A 16,110-nucleotide genomic window follows, 5' to 3' on the forward strand; every position below is an offset into this window, starting at 1 on the left:
GACAGTCTGGCAGGGTAATTGGGCTGAAATTGCCATGTGTGAAAACACACACATAATTGAGCACATACGCTAGTATCTATTGCCTTAATATTACTTTAAGAATAGAAGTCAACTCTAACGGGAGTTTCATTTGAAAATGAAATATCTATGATTTGAAAAAAAAGACACCAATTATAATAGCATTCTTGGTGAACTTGCGATTTACTACTGTTTGTATGTCTTGCTTCCTTGTGTCCTTCCCATACAATAATATACATTTTAGAGAGAGGAAGTTCTAAATATATAGATGAAACAATTCTTGTAGATGCCCCCCTAGGCAATTGATGACAACCACAACTTTCATGCAAAGAGTTTATTTATGAATCAGACTGCAGTATCATACAACAGTAGCACAATCATATGACTATGGATTATGCTCATATTTATAGATACAAAGATAAAGGCATGTCTTAAAAGAAAAAAAATGAATGAGTTCTCTTTTGATTTACTCTAAAAATAGCATTTAAATACTTGGCATAGTTTTGTAAATTAAATTATGAAACAATGTTTTGCCCATCGGTTTTACTATTGGAGTACCAAATGCAAATATATTTTATGAAAAACATTTTTTTTCCTCCTCTCTCTTGCATTTCATGCAAGGAAGAAAAAAGATGTCCGTGAGTACAAAAAGCACTTAAATCTCATATGAAAATAGAAAATATTACAAGTGTGCATAATTACTTCATGTTGCACATAACCTGCAGTACAAAAAGTCAAATGACACTATGTTCAAGTGTACCTGACATGCCAATTATTTGGTGGGGGGGGGGGCGTATGTACTGAAATAGCTATTTAAATGTTGTCAGGGGCAGTTTACACACAAGACCGAGGCAAGGCCTTTCAGTCTCCAAAATGAATCGAAAATGAGATGTGTTAGTAATTATGGGCGTGCCAGCTTGTCCTCCCTGTCATGCTGACAATGGGCTTGTCTTGAAACACTGAATCTCATCCTGTACTTTTTAAAATTTTGCTATTTGTATTATTTGAAGTTCACAGTTTTGATTCAATGTTCCTACAGATAAACAGCATGAAGAGCAGAAACCATTCACAATGCTACTGTACCTCTCCAGCCAGAGGCATGGCAGAACAGTAAGTTGTTTGTAAAAACCTAAGGTATGAAACAGTGCTTAGTACGTTAGTATTTGGCATTGCCTGGAGTATAATGTAATGCACACATAATAAGGCGACATGATTATTCCAAATTTACAAGAAATGTTTGAAATACTAAGACAAAGTTCTGAGTTGATAAAATGCTACAACTGTAAAATGCTACATAACAATTAAGTGATTCTTGATGAGTGATTAAACAGTGATGGATTCCTATTCTGATTGATACGTTACACCAATGCAGCGCTGCTGTTGAGGAAAAACCACGTAACTGCAAACTTGTTTTTATCCACAGATTTTTTTTTTTAGCATTATTTAGGTTTTAGACTATGATTTGAAATGTATTAAAAACCCTGTATTAAAAAAAATATGTTTTCATACTTTTTGCAAATACGTGGTTTTTAGCCAAAAATAGCATTGTATCCTTTAGTGCAATAAGTATTAGGGACAGCAGAACAATTTACACAAAATGGACACGCTGTGGAATGAAAGAAACAAAGGAGGAAGTTAGGAGGAGGAGGGAAAGAAGAAAGGGAGGGTGGAAGGAAGGAAAAGAAAAACATTTCCCACTTTTATTTCTAAACATGTTTCGAGGAACCAACAACAAAACAATACATGATTTGAATTGGAAGACATACAAAAGACAAAAATAAGACACGTCTGACCACCAACATAGGAAATACAGCTGAGATGGATTGATGTATCAAATATCACAAGGAGCGTCCAACATTGACTGTTAGCGTATGGAAAAGCACTATCAAATAGGAAATCATGGCACAATCAAAACGTTTCCATCACGTCAACACAGCACTGATGAACCCTATCGCTCACTGAAACCGAATCGTGTGATCAAGGCACACCACAGGGCCATCCCTTCTTATATCACTGTTAGATTTTAAAGCACTAGAAAATTATGTTTACTTTCAATATGATACTATACAGACATAATATGATACTTTCAGCTTGATATAAGTGTGGAGAAATAAAATTTCATGGTTAAATACAAAATATCTCTTAAAATATTTAAAATATACTTTATTTTGTACATTATGCAAACTGATAACAAAATAAATATTCCGTGAAATGTTGTCTCTTTGCGATACAGATGTGTGAACATAGATATATATGATGAAGTAAAGCACCCACCCCGTTAAGCCCCTATATACCCTGACACGATTCCATATCCCTGTAATATGATTTGAATGACACGCTCACATTAAAACTCCTGACAATGATTCCTACAGGTAGCTCCACTACACCACTGAGCTGTTTGTACAACAATATTGCTCTACATATCTTTTTTTTTTGTTCTATATCCCTATATCCATCTTTAACGTTTATCAAAGTTGCCAACCACCACTTCAACTTAATCCGTGCCTTTATTGCTTCCTGAAATTACCTGGAAATGGGAGCTATACATCGGATTGATCAGGGGACTAACACACATCTGGTTAAAGAAGGCAACTCTCACTCTCCAGCGTAGAACCAAAGTATCATATAATAGGTCACTAATCTATCATATCATGTGGTGCAGAGTCACTCTTCATTGAAGAGCTCTATGGGTTATGGTTGCAGTGTATACAAAAGCAATGAGACTTGGCACAATGTCATTAAATTTTAAAAAAGAAAGGCTGATTGATCTCATCTGAAAATCAAAACAGTTCTTGAGCCAGAGACAGTGATGTCCAGTTCTGAAACAGCTGTCGCCTCACCTCGACAATCAGATACGCAGTTTATTTTGGTGTAGTTTAAATGCAACAGAACAGGTTTGTGACAATAACCCTTCTATGCCTACGTTAGGTTAAACATAAATGCTTACATTCATATCCTTAACCGCTCGCCCGTAAACAAACAGATTCGTTCAGTATGCGAAAAATGTCTCAACTGTATTCACTATGGACATTTTAGAAGTTCTAGTATGCATGACAGAATTGCATAATGTCTGCCAATGAAAAGCATAGGGAGGATAGAATAGAAAGGACAAGCCGCTACAAGAAGACTAACTAGTAGAAACCCTATAAGAGGATGGGCTTAGGGATGAAGGACAGATGGGGTAGTGGGAAGTCAGTTTGGGAAGTCTGGGGAGGGATTCGGGGTGGAAGTTGCCCCACAAGTTAAAGGGGCACCTCCCTTTGGCAGTGGAACAGCACTCTTAGTAGTCAACGCAGCGCCGAGGGTGAGGGTGTACACAATGCTCTTGTCGGACAAGAAGGCCATTTCAGTGTCAAGATGAGATGAAGGCATTCTAGTAGGCAGCCAGGTCACAGTGTTGGAGCTAAAAACCTCAGATGGAGATGATGGACGCAGTCTTTCTACACTGTCTCGACTCGGCTGGGATCATGGGGTTCTGGGACGAAAAGAAGAAAAATGTTCATTCAGAAAAAGTGTATTTTCATCTATTTCTAATTATCTAAACCGAAGAAGGACATTAAAGTGCAAAGTTTAAAGAAACTGACAAAAACTGCAATATCTATTACAGCAACAGTATCACAGAAAATAATTCCCTTTTGACAGGACAGTAAAACGTGTTTTCAAGTATGGTTTTATTCTATTTATGCAGTGACATAAATGTCAGTGATATATTTAATGGATTTGAATTCGCTGAGGAGAGTAGAAGACTGGCACTATCTTTGGGCACTGAGACCATCTTGTGGCGATGTCTTTAACAGCAAGACCCATAGACAGTCTCTTCAATTTTGATGACTTGTGACCTCCAGAGATAAATGATGCAATTCATTCTTAAGATTTTATGCACATTTGTGCTCCTTTACTTACTGGAGACTATAACTTTTCTTCTAAATTTGCATTATTAAGATTGATGAGGAAAATGCCCATAAAGTATGGAAAAAAACTGTTAATAAATATGGTTTAAATCATCTCTCTTAACACAGTTTGATGTCTCCTTTGCAGAATAAAACCTAAAGCACAATTATGGTGGAAATGACCCATGAAGCATACAATGGCTAAGTTTTCTAAATAGCCATATGCTTATCATTATCAAGCTGTACTGACAGTCCTATAAACGTGACACATTTGCCCACACGGATCCTCAAAGTTTAATTTCCTCTAATCTTACCTGAGAGAGATGACTCCTCCTCATCTTGCAACACTGTCTCCTCAGAGACCTGCTGTGAATGGGTGACCTCTTGATCGTTCTCCTTGTCTCTCTGAAGAGCAAGATGGGGCTCCACCTCTTGTTCGTCCTTGCTCTCTGCCTCTGCCTCCGCCTCCCCCTCCCCAGAGTCAGTACTCCTGATGCTGAGGCGCCTCATACGATACATAACATCCACCTCCCTCATCCGAGCCAGGCGCTCAACTGCCACCCGACCTGGAGAAACAGCCAGCTTGTTCTGCAGCGCTTCAATTCGGTGGGAGGGGCCCCTGCTCCTCCTCTCCCCCTCCAAGCTAAGAGACAGCCTGCGGTCTAGGTTTGGGGGAACAGAAAGTGGCAGTCTATCTGGCGGAAACTCTGGTAACCCTGGGTGGTCTCGCCCCAGATGAGTCCGTCCAAGTTTATGCTCTGGGACAGCAAATGGCTTCTTTTCTTGCTCCTGCTTGTCATCAGGCATTGTATTATCTTGTCCCTCACACTCACTTTTCACTTCAGCTGTCTGTTTGTCTGCACTGCCTTCAGGTGTTTCTCCTATAATGGCTTCCTTCTCTCCTAATTCTGCTTCCTTAGTTACTTTTTCACTAACACTCTGTTCCTCTGTGACTTGGGGGTCTGCAGGCACATTAGTTGCTAATATTGTGGATGCGCTCTCCTCTGTAGCTCCATTTGCTGGTATGCTCTCAGCAGGATGAACTGCGCATAAATTGTCCAAGTTTTCTGCCTGAGCATTGTCTGTTTTTTCACCCCCTCCCACATTTTCCTGTGTCAATGAATGCTGCTCCCTTGTTTCAGCAGACAGGTCAGACCCTGACTGTCTCAAACTTAAGTCATTTGGCTCCTCTGTTTTTGTATCTTCTGCTGGACTTTCTAACGCAGCGCATTGTGGTGGACTGCCATTTTGAGTGGCTGAGCTGTCCGAGCTGTTCTCCTCATGAAGTGGAGGCAATGGGCCCTGTCTCATCTGATTCTCAAGCTCTCTTTTACAGATAGGGCACTCCTCCTCTGATTCAACACTGAGATCTTGAAGAGGCTCTGCGTCATTAGGTTTAAAATTGCCTGCGGACGCTTTATTGACATCCGTCGGGTCTCTAGACTGACGCAAAGTCTGGCATATGTCCTCATAATCAGGAGGACTAGTGAGCGTAGAGGCATCCTGCATGGGCTGTCTATCTGCCCACGGCACCTCAGCTGCTGCAGTGTTTGTTGTTGGACTGAAGTCACAAAGTGGTGTCTCGATAGGCTCATCTGGCAGGTCTAGTTTCACTGTCCTGCCATCATTGCTCCGTCTGCGCGAAAGATGTGCAACAACCCTATATTCTCTGAAGCCTGTCTCCCTAGGTGGGACAGGGAGCTCCTCCCTAAGCTGCTTGCTGAAGGTTACCGACTTTGTTGCAGGCCTGGAGAAGGCGCTCTTGACTTCCCTGTATTCTGGGTCAACAGACCAGCTTACTGCACTGCGCCTAAGGCTGCTGGGCTTATTGAGAGGTTCTGATGTCAATCGGATTTTGATACGTTCAGGGATTTGAACAGAACCATTTGGGACTTTATTGCTGGCAGTGCCTAGCTCCAATATGTCTTTGTAGGCCTCGTTGAGGTCCTCTATGCACTTGTCAACGCTGGGTTGTTTGCTGCTTTGCTGCTGCTGTTGATCCTGGACCTCTTTTTTGATGGTCTCCAGCTCTTTGACAGCATCCCATGGTCGCTGGCTGACCGGTTTCAGCAAGAACTGTTCAAATGCCTCCTGTCCACTGTTTGCTGCTGGTTTGGTCTCCTCCACATCATTTCCTGAGGGTGGTACTGCTGGCTGCTGAGCTGTGCTCTTGTTCAGCTGGTTGGAGAAGTTGGCGGTCAGGGAGAAGGCGCTGTTACTTGACAGTTTCAGGCTCTTCACTCCTTTTATAGGAAAACTGAAGGCAGTGCCCACTACACCACTGCTATCAGGAGGGACTTCAGTGCCGGGAGGGACAGGGTCTTGTTGTGCTTCCTTGTTTTCAGGGGCAGGTTTTCGGGCCTCTGGGCTAGTTTGTGTCTCCTGGTCTCGATACTGGTTTGCAGGCCAGGTTCCCGATAATTTCATCTCCTTATAATGATTTATCTTAGGGGGTCTACAGGGTACTTTTTTAAACATTTTGCTGCTCGCTCTGCTGCTTGTTTTGCTGCTTGCTATGCTACCAGTTAGTGCTTGCAGCTCAGCTTCAGCTGAAGATGTGCTTTGGAGACTTTGGTTTGTTAAATGGCCAGTTTTGTTGTCACTAGGACTGTCCGCTGGGTCTGGTGACTTCTCATTGTTGTTATTCTGATCACGGATCGTCCCACTGAGCTGCGGAGTAACAGGGACAGACACCAAACAAAAAATTGTCTCACTAAGTCTCTTTTTCAAATTCTTGGATTTGTCTTTCTCTGGTGGTTCAGGTTGTTCCACCTTTTTTACTTCTGTCACAGTTTCAGAGACACCCTGGTCAGCCGGTTTGCATGGAGGAGGTGGTGGTTTACCCAGAATAGATGAAGGAAAAAATTGACTACGATTTTGTTCAGGAGCTACACTGTCACTTTTTTTGTTTATTCCCCTGTTGCACCATCGATTACTGCTGTCGTTGTCATTGAGAGCTGTTTTGCGGCTGTTAGTATTGAGAGCTGACCCCTGTTGGGGAGGAAAGGCACTATCATGTGTAGATTGTCCTAAAATCTTAGCGGATGGAGTCTCTTTGTTGATGTTACGGATCTTGTCTGAGTCAGTGAGAGAATTTCCGCTAGGCCCTCCTGAGATTTGCTTCACTCTTGGGTCTTCAGTGGGTAATTGACTGGCATGACCTGGTTGTTCTTCATGTCCAGAATGTACCTGTTTTCGATAGGACGCACCACGTTCTCCATAATGTTCCAGCCATGAACCACCTGCCTGTCTGGAAAACCACCTTCCAGGATCTGAGCTGGGCATCTGCAGAGCTTCCGCTCTCCATCTTAGGTTTGCCACTTCATTGCGGTTGATTGAAACTGCCCTTGGGGGTGGGGCTCTTCTATAAGATGGGGGTGGGATGTAGCCAGGGGGCTCCATTCCAGAGATGCCAGAGTGTTGTGCGAAATAGTCTTGTCTCAGCTCCCCACCCCTTGGATAATAGATAGGCCTGTCTTTTTGTTTGGCACCCTGGTCTATAGCAAGCATTTCTGCGCTACCCCTAGTCTGCTGGTGAATCTCATATGATGGAGGCTTTAAAGGCCTGCTGAACCTGGGCTTTGGTAAAAGTGCAACATGGCTGCTTGGCCCGGCATTCCTACCCCACCGGTCCCTGACAACAGCACCACTATAGATATACCTACTATAGGGCCCAGAGAAGACAGTGCTGTTTATCCTCTGTTGTCTATCAGGTAGGCTAGGCCTGGATGGAATGAGCTCTCTGATGCCAGTTCCATCAGGTGACAAAACTCTGGGGAGAGACTGAGACTTTGCTTTAGTTCTAGGGTGAAAAAACCCCTCAGGTGTCCTCAGGCGGCGGTACTGGTCCTGAGCCCACCTGTCCCCGTCGCCATCCGACAGCTGCCTTCCCAGGCCCACAGCAGGCCTCCACTCCTCTGTACCGAGGCTCTGGCACTTCCTCTCACCAGTCACCCTTAGCTGACCAGGGGCTGCGTCCAGGTCCCTTAGCCAGGAAATGTCCTCCCATAGCTGCTGCGCTTGCCTCTCTGCTCTGTGTTCCTCTGCTGCAATCAGGGCCTGTGGCCTCCATGCACCAGCAGAGGCCCTCAGCTCCCTGCCATCAGCATAATCCAGGAGGATGCTGAAGTCCTGGCCTCGCCTCCGCCAGTAGGAAACATCCCTCTCATCATAGCTCAAGGGCTCTGAATAAGTCAAACTGGGAACATCGTAGAATCTGCAAAGACACAAAAGTTCAGTGTGAATAAGACATTCACAGTGTTACAGAAGGGGAGTGAGGTGGACTCTGAATCTAGGTTGACACTTGCAAACACTTACAGTAGTTACAGAAGTTGCAAGAGTGACATCTGACACACAGTCATTAGGTTTAGACACAGACAAACACAGAATAGTATCTGAAAGGCAATATTCTTTTATATGATTAATAGTTTGCTACTATTCCATAGTTTGAAAGAAACACTAAAAAGAAACTATTACATTAAACTATCTGCAATGAACATACTTTCCCAAAACAAAATGAATTAAATTGAGTATTATCTAATTTTCTATGATAATATAATAAAACAACACTACCCTTTTGAGATTTGATAATTGTCAAATATTAGAAGTAATGTAATGTCCAAGCCAGTCTCAAGCACATGTTTTGGCTTTGGCAGAATTGGCTTTCCAATGCGACTTAATCAAGGAGAGCCAGCACATATGAGACAGAAGTGCTTAAGTCAGCGGCTCCCAAGTCCCTTGAAGAAACCATGAAATTGTGATGCTACTGAAATATGATCTGCATATTAAATTTTGCTGACCTTATCTTGGAAGCTGGTCATCTGGACACTGACTGTAACTCCTGGACGAATGAGGGACTACATTGTCCTGTAGCTCTTAAATTAAGTCTAAGCAAAAACATTCCATTACCTGATCTAACACAAAAGCAAAAGTTCCTCTTTCTCTCTATTTAATTGATCACATAACTCAATTATCAAGATCAAACTGTACCCTTTTAGGAAATACAGTATGACCCACCTATAAAAAATAAACTTTTAAAGCAGTCTGCTTTACTATGTTACAATAAAACATAATTCAGGAGAAAATCAGATTGTTGATTTTGATTGTTGCTAGGGCCAATATGTAATATCAGAAGTATTCATTTAATCTTAAAAATGCTTGCTGAATATAACGTAAAATGGCAAGTGTGTGACGAGTGACTGTTGGCAGGTTCAAACAGTGGTTCCACTGTAGTGTGATAAAGCAGTGCCGCCTGGAGATGATTTTAGTTATGGTTCCATATTTACCTCTTATGTGCAGGATATGGCTGTAATGCATTTTGCACTGCCAAAACAATTATCCTAGAAATAGCATACTTAATCATAACAGATTAAGTCTAAAAAACGGAGCTTCACTTCTTTGTGTTCAAGAGGGTCATTTTGTTAAATTACACTGTAATTTTAACTTTCTAATTTTCTCAAGCACTAGTGGTAATTTTCTTGGTGTGGTGGAACAGCATTGCTGAATGAAGCAGATGAAACACTGTGATATCCATGATATCCGTAGGTCATCAGTTACATCCAAGCATGTTTTAAGCCACCCTGATGACAGTCAGTTATAATGGAACGAGGGTGCGTGGGTTTGAAATAGTTGCTGAAATTCAAATGTAACCATCAGATCTTTCAAATAAAATAAATTAATAATTGTATTTTCTCAGGCTAGTTGATTCATATTTACGATACAGCCACATAAGGCCATGATTTGCAGTTAGCAGTTCCATAAAAAACAAATAAATATCTAACCATAAAATATAAGTTTGTGAAATATCCAGTCTAATTAATTAATAACTAAAAACAAAAACAAAATTAAAGAACCATATACCCTTTTTAAGAGCTTCCTCTCATATCTGTACTGCACTAAATCACTGTGTTAGTCACTGTACTCATTCATTTAAGCAGCAGAGTCAATGGATCATCCACAGCAGCATATGCTACTGTATGGCTGAGGGGAGCCGCGCTGTGCACACTTGCCCAGCAACATGCTTACATCACAGAGCACGTGCTGGGCGTGATTCAGTGTGCCAGTGTTTACAGTGGAGTGATTACGCGCCTGTCTTGAGGCATGTTCAGTCCTCCTCAGTTTGCTCACTGTCTAGGGCTGCTGTTTACATCTGCCTGCCTGGTGGAGGCTGTGGAGACGATTCCAGTGCATGGGTGGGCTCCACAGAGACACAAGCCTCTCTGTGCAGGCATGTAAACAACTCAAACGAGTGCAAAGGCACCTTTCATAATTCCTCATATCCCAGCATAAGATATGTCAGTGGTGCTGCTGCAGCCACAGTGTTCTGCAGCTCTGGAAGGAGGGGAAAGGGAAGAGGAGGGGGAAAAAAAACCTGCGCAGTGCAGACTCAGTTTTGCATGCAATACCAAAGGGCCCCAGTGAGAAAGGGGGGAGAGGAAAAAAAGGGAAGGTAAAGGGTGTGGGGGATTGCAAAAGAGAGGGAAAAAAACACTCACCCACTATCTGTGGCAAGAGAATCACCCAAGGGCTGAGCGTCACCTAGGATACCGATACCGGCTTCTTTTCTCCTTTGGTTCCTTTCCCCGCTCTCGTTGTCTGTGGCGGGGTAGCCCTTCACCAGTGCCTGCCTGCTGCCATAGATGCCTGTGATAGATGCCCCCCGGTCTGCCTCATACCCGTTCAGTGTGCCCCGGCCAGCCCTGTTGTCCACAAGTTCACGCTGGCAATCAGCAGGGCGCTTGTCATAAGGCGTGGCAGACGGAGGGCCGCTCTTGGGCAATTTATATCCGTGCGAAATGAGGAGGTCCTCCACACTATACATGGTGGTGTCTCTCTCACTTCTGGGCAGGAGGGCAAAGGTGGGTGTGTTGCCTTATGCGCAGTGCTGCTGGTGGAAGCTGGAGCACGGTTGCTCAGCAGAGGCCATCACTAAGGGGAGGACAGGGGAGGGAAGAGGTAACATGTGAACAGATTATTTCTGCATGCACCTAAATGGAAGATCTGCCATTTTCAACACTCTAGCTGATGTCAGAAAATACAGATGTTTGTGTTACCTTTCCAGATGTGTTAATGTGTTACTTTTTCAGCATGTGCTTTGTTGAAAGCTCAGTGAGTGTTCTAAATTAAACATGAACATGTGCTAAACATAACACAGTCTTTTGTGCAAACATTATTGTGTCTCCAAGGGCAACTCTGCAACGTACAACTAAAGTTTTAAAGGTGCACACTGCAGAATTTAAGACCCCATGTTTTTTTATTCATACTCTGTAGTGCAGTTTATTTTGATCCCAAATCTAGAAACCAGAAAATGTGTTGTTGGCCACACCCTTCTTTCCTTCCAAAGAGATTTTATCGTCTTTCCAAATTGTCTAAAACCATTATCTAACATAAGAATTGCTATATTGAGAGTTGTTCCCATCCATTAAACCACTGCCTACATAATGATTTCTCTACCCTTTGTCTGGAATAAATACAGTGGAAAATGTGATTTAACCTCAACACAAGCAGGTTCTAGATGAAACATTCGTCATCAGTCACTACAATCACTGTTATTGTTCTCTAGACACTCGGTCAGCTGCACTAATCTATGCATGTGGACAATGCTGTACTTCCTCCAATAGACAAGAATAACTGCGTATGTTAACAGAAACAACAAAGTAATTCTTCAGAATTAAGTAAAGAGAAGAAATTAAATACCTCACCATCACTCTGTGTTAGATACTCTTAAGGTAATCTCGTCCAGTATAGTTTGCATCATATATTTGCCCTTCTGGTAACTTAATACAACTGCAACCATTCTGTATGGGAAAAATGGAATATTCAATGTAAAATAAATTATTGTACATAATGCATACTGTCCTTTGTCTCTGTGCTGTGTGTCACCATGCATGGTATAAGTTCCTAAGTTGCCAGTATTTCTTCTGTCCTAATGGCATCAGGAAAAAATATGGTGCATTTATTACATGTAATTAAAGTGCTCAAGCTCCTGAATCATAAAATCCAGTTCAAAGTTGAAGTCTAACTTGCAGTGTTAACAAAAAATCTAAAATGAACATTAAATATAGGTGTAAAAAGAACTGAAACTAACTCATATAACATGATTCTTAAGATGTTGTCATATTGTAACAAGATCCTTACTTCTATATATATATATATATATATATATTCACCATTTAAATCATCTTAATGAAAAATGTTTTTACCACTGCACAATGAAAAATGGCCATCACAATTTCCTAAAGCGGAAGATAATGTCATCAAATTGCTTGTTTTGTTCAACCAACAGTACAAAACCCAAAGATATCCAGTTTACAATCACAAAATACATAGGAAAGCAGCAAATGATTAATTTTCTGTCGATCATCTAATTGTGTAATCGACTGTTCATTTCAGCTCTAAATATAATGCAACAAGAATATTGTGTTAGAACCGCTTGAACACAGACTAAAAGTTTTATGTGAAGAGTCTATTCTCCTGAGTTCCTCTTCAGTTTGTATTCACTTGTGTGTGTATGTGAATGCAAAAGCAGCCCTGCTTGTCTGATATATTAATTAGTGGCTATAACGGTCTGCCCTGCCTGGATATGACAGTGGATGGCTTATAAAACAGTAACACAGTGATCAAAGGCTTTGCAGACATTAGCATTTTGGCTAATCATGTTTGGACTTGAATAGTGGCTCACTATTCATTTTCCATTATGAAGGTGTCACTTAAAGGACAAGTACAGTGTTGAATGAGTGTTATAATAGTCTTACAAACCACTTCTCACTTAAAGTTGGGGTGATGTGTTGCCAAAATTGTTCATAGCAAACAAAAAAATGTTTTAACTGAAACTACAATGCATTTTTTCAATTACAGATTATAGTATAAATCAAGAATGGAGGTCACGTGACAGAACTAAGATGTATTTGAAGGTAACACTTTACCATTCAAAGATATACAAACAGATTAAAATGTAATACCAAAGATAAGACAGACTGAAAACATTTTATATTACTGCAGTAAACTCCACATCTAGAGTACCTGTTGTCGCAGTGCATTGTGTTTTCCTCTGTGTATGAACAAAATGCACTGGTTTCATATTGTTAGTTTACCATGAACAACAAGTGTGATCTTAATAACAAATTATGTTATATATGACATTGGTCATTGGTGCTACACATTGGTGGTAGTTAAGGTGAGTTTCCCGCCTTCATTGTGAAATGCTTTGAGTATCAAGATAAATTAATTTCATTATCGATTAATCTGCCAATTATTTTCACGATTAATGATGAATCATTTAGTATAATTAATGTATAAAAAAATGTGAAAAATGCCCATCACAACTTCCTAGAGCCCAAAGTGACATCCTTACACTGCTTGTTTTGTTTGACCAACAATCCAAAACCAAAGCACATTTACTATCATATATGATGAAGAAAAGCAGAAAATCCTCATATATGATTAGCAGGAACCAACAAATATTTGGCATTTTTGCATTAAAATAAACTAAACAATACATCGATTATCGAAATAGTTGCTGATTTATTTTCTTTTGATCGTCTAACCGATTAATTGACTAATTGTTGCAGCTACATACATAGGAAACAGTTCCAAAAACAGTAAGCCTAAACCAAGAACTCTGTCAGCAAATAATTTTTTTGCTCCATTTACATCAATGATGCAAAATATTGATTATATAAAGGACCATTTCATTCAAATGATGTGGAAAAATCCCCTCCTCTTCTTTTGACCTTAAGTTGACCTTAACATTTCTCACTCCATAACTTTGTCCACTTTGCAGTTAGGAGTTGCCCCTGGCCTGGGAGCTTATTTCGTACTGTATGATTCACTGTAACACTTTACATATAGCCTGGAGATAATTAATACTATCCAGATGTAAAAGGCTCAGCAGAAAAGACCACACTGTGTGTAACCATATTTTCAAGGACAACAACACATGTGAAAATGGATTAGCCAATGTATGAATGTCATTGTAACTTGACTGACGAGACAAGCCGGAGCAGACATTGACAATCAGCATGTAGAAATCAGGGCTTCTGATGTATAAGTCCTCCAACTATTCCTGGCTCGTCAAGTGGACTGAATAGGTAGTGTGGTGAATGCAGCAAAAATCAACTCAAGGGCTTCTTGAATTAGCCAAATCCAAGTGCAGTCATGACCAGTGAAGATAGAAAAGTAGCTTCCTTTAACGCAGAGTTTTATCAGGGAGAACCAGAGCGAACCAGACACACAGTGGCCCTTTTTGACAAGGTCACAGCTTCAAATGATTGCAGTGGAAATATAGCACATGAACCTCTTTTTTTGCATAGCAACAACAAAACTACCAATAATAATTACAACACAACCAGATTTGTACATGCACATTATTGATATGCTGAGAGATATGATAGTTTTGTGTGTGAGGAGGACTAACAATAAGGTTAGCTGCTGTAAAAGTTGCTGTTGAGGTCATTCATTAGCTGACAATTACTGCTATTAAGAGCTGAGTCCCTTTTCTGCTTTTGAAAACATAGATCAATTTTTATGTGAGGAGCTTTCATTGATAACTTTCCCGTGCAGCCCTAAAAACACAACTTCAACTTGAAGTCTAAATTTACTTTAAACTTTTAGAAATGTAGTTTTATTGACCAGCACCTTCCTGGAGCTGAGGGAGGGTGGCCCCCAATGTACAGCCAGGATAGCAGACTGCATGCACAGGTAGTGGCCACTGTAACACATCAGCACTAGCAGGCAGCACCACCCTAACCGCTAAGGGAGTGTACCTACATCTTACCTAGTGACAGGGGAAACAGAGCGCCACAGACCAGGCTAACCATAAAAAAACTGCTTATGCAAACTCATTTAAAGCTCAAGTTCAGCACGTTTATAGCCTAATTAACAGCACTTTGTGTTAACTAAGACCCCCTGATTCTCTGAAAAAACACCTTCCTCACCATCATGTTGACTGGATGATAACTCACTGTATGAATGAATAATGATTTGAAATAGATCCGTTGTATCATAACATATCTTTCAATAATATATCACTGTTGTAGGAATAGCTGTCTATGCATAGACAAATATGACCTACTATAGTCTTACTATAGCCTACTGCAGTGTTATATGGCACAGCCTACATAAAATTGACTGCTATGAAATGATTTTTCAAATCAGCTCCCAATACCTGCTTCGCCCAGTGCCGCAAGTCCAGCGCCTACCAGAAAAAAAAACCCTCTACCTGCTCGCACTGTAAGTTGAACATATAGTCAGCGGTCATGTTTTGACGAAAGCCTCTTGACCACCAAATCATAACCTCGTTGCAAATTTTGCCCAAGAAATGCACGCAGCGCAGCAGCGAGCGCACATCCCCGCCTCGCCACCAGCAGCGGCGGCTCGGCGCTGATCAGTCGAAGGGCGAACATTTTGAGGTGTGTGCAAGTTGACGCGCGGTTAACGAGGAGGTTTTGCAGATGCGTCTTCGCTGACTGTGAGTGTTTACCAAGACCCGCTGCTCTGCGCTACCGTGGAGGCTACGTGAGCCACACAATAAAAAAATTAAAAAAATAAAAATAAAAAAAGACACAGCAACCCCTCCCTAGAAATAAGCCAATGTCGGCGGAGTGGGAAACAGCATGCAGCAAGATGCCTTAACATTGCAAAAACGAATAAGGGCGTAGCGACAGAGAGACGCATACCTGGGAAGATGCTTGGCGCGGCCGTCGCAGTTCCCCTGCGCCCAGCTTTAGCTGCTGAGACTGAGAGCACTGCACAGAGCCTGAGCCGAGCATGCCTATTGGTAGGCAGAGACGCGCTGGTTGCTGGCTGCCTGGACTGGGCTCTCCTCACTACAGCTGAGGTGGGGTGGGCTCCTCACATGCAGGCAGCTACAGAGAGGGATGTCAGAATGGTTTCTTCCAAACTGTTTCTCCTAACTTTGCTTTTTTTTCATAGCAACAGTCATTTTTTTCATTCAATCTGGCATATTGACTTGAATGATAACTACAGACATGGAGCAGTGAGGTGTGTGTATCTCCTTGTATCTCTGTCACACATGTTTGGTACCTTAAAACCTGACAGGAACACACCTTATGTATTTCTACAAGAAGGGTCAGTCACTGCTTGTTCTCATTTTTGCTGCATTACTCAACTGACTTTCCAATAAAAACTCCATCTCCCAGTGACAAATTTCTTGATGAATGCCCATCCTGTTAAGTTTTAGATG

At 41.5% G+C, this 16,110-nt stretch overlaps 1 protein-coding gene across 3 annotated transcripts; it reads right to left on the reverse strand.

The window, feature by feature from the left end:
* Positions 1–337: 337 nt before the first annotated feature.
* LOC122887452 (junctional protein associated with coronary artery disease) lies at positions 338–15,795 on the reverse strand. Of its 3 annotated transcripts, none has more exons than XM_044220700.1 (4): positions 15,584–15,795; positions 10,403–10,835; positions 4,223–8,124; positions 338–3,493 (listed from the first exon to the last, which is right to left on the reverse strand). In XM_044220700.1, exons 2-4 carry the CDS (start codon positions 10,726–10,728, stop codon positions 3,459–3,461), a joined length of 4,263 nt encoding a protein of 1,420 aa, XP_044076635.1. In that variant the 5' UTR covers positions 10,729–10,835; positions 15,584–15,795; the 3' UTR covers positions 338–3,458. The 3 variants fall into 3 exon arrangements, with proteins under 3 accessions (XP_044076635.1, XP_044076636.1, XP_044076638.1); XM_044220701.1 differs by having other exon boundaries at positions 15,073–15,795; XM_044220703.1 differs by lacking the exon at positions 15,584–15,795 and adding an exon at positions 11,609–11,907.
* Positions 15,796–16,110: the final 315 nt, after the last annotated feature.

This window comes from Siniperca chuatsi, linkage group LG13 (genome assembly GCF_020085105.1).
Source record: "Siniperca chuatsi isolate FFG_IHB_CAS linkage group LG13, ASM2008510v1, whole genome shotgun sequence".
Taxonomy (NCBI): Eukaryota; Metazoa; Chordata; class Actinopteri; order Centrarchiformes; family Sinipercidae; genus Siniperca; species Siniperca chuatsi.

Excerpts from the sequence above, each read along its gene's own strand:
- LOC122887452 (XM_044220700.1), bottom strand. The coding sequence starts at position 10,728 with ATGTATAGTGTGGAGGACCTCCTCATTTCGCACGGATATAAATTGCCC. Across the intron at positions 8,125-10,402 it reads TCTCTTGCCACAGATAGTGG|ATTCTACGATGTTCCCAGTT; the intron begins GTGAGTGTTTTT and ends GTGTCTTTGCAG. Across the intron at positions 3,494-4,222 it reads GGAGGAGTCATCTCTCTCAG|AACCCCATGATCCCAGCCGA; the intron begins GTAAGATTAGAG and ends TTTTCGTCCCAG.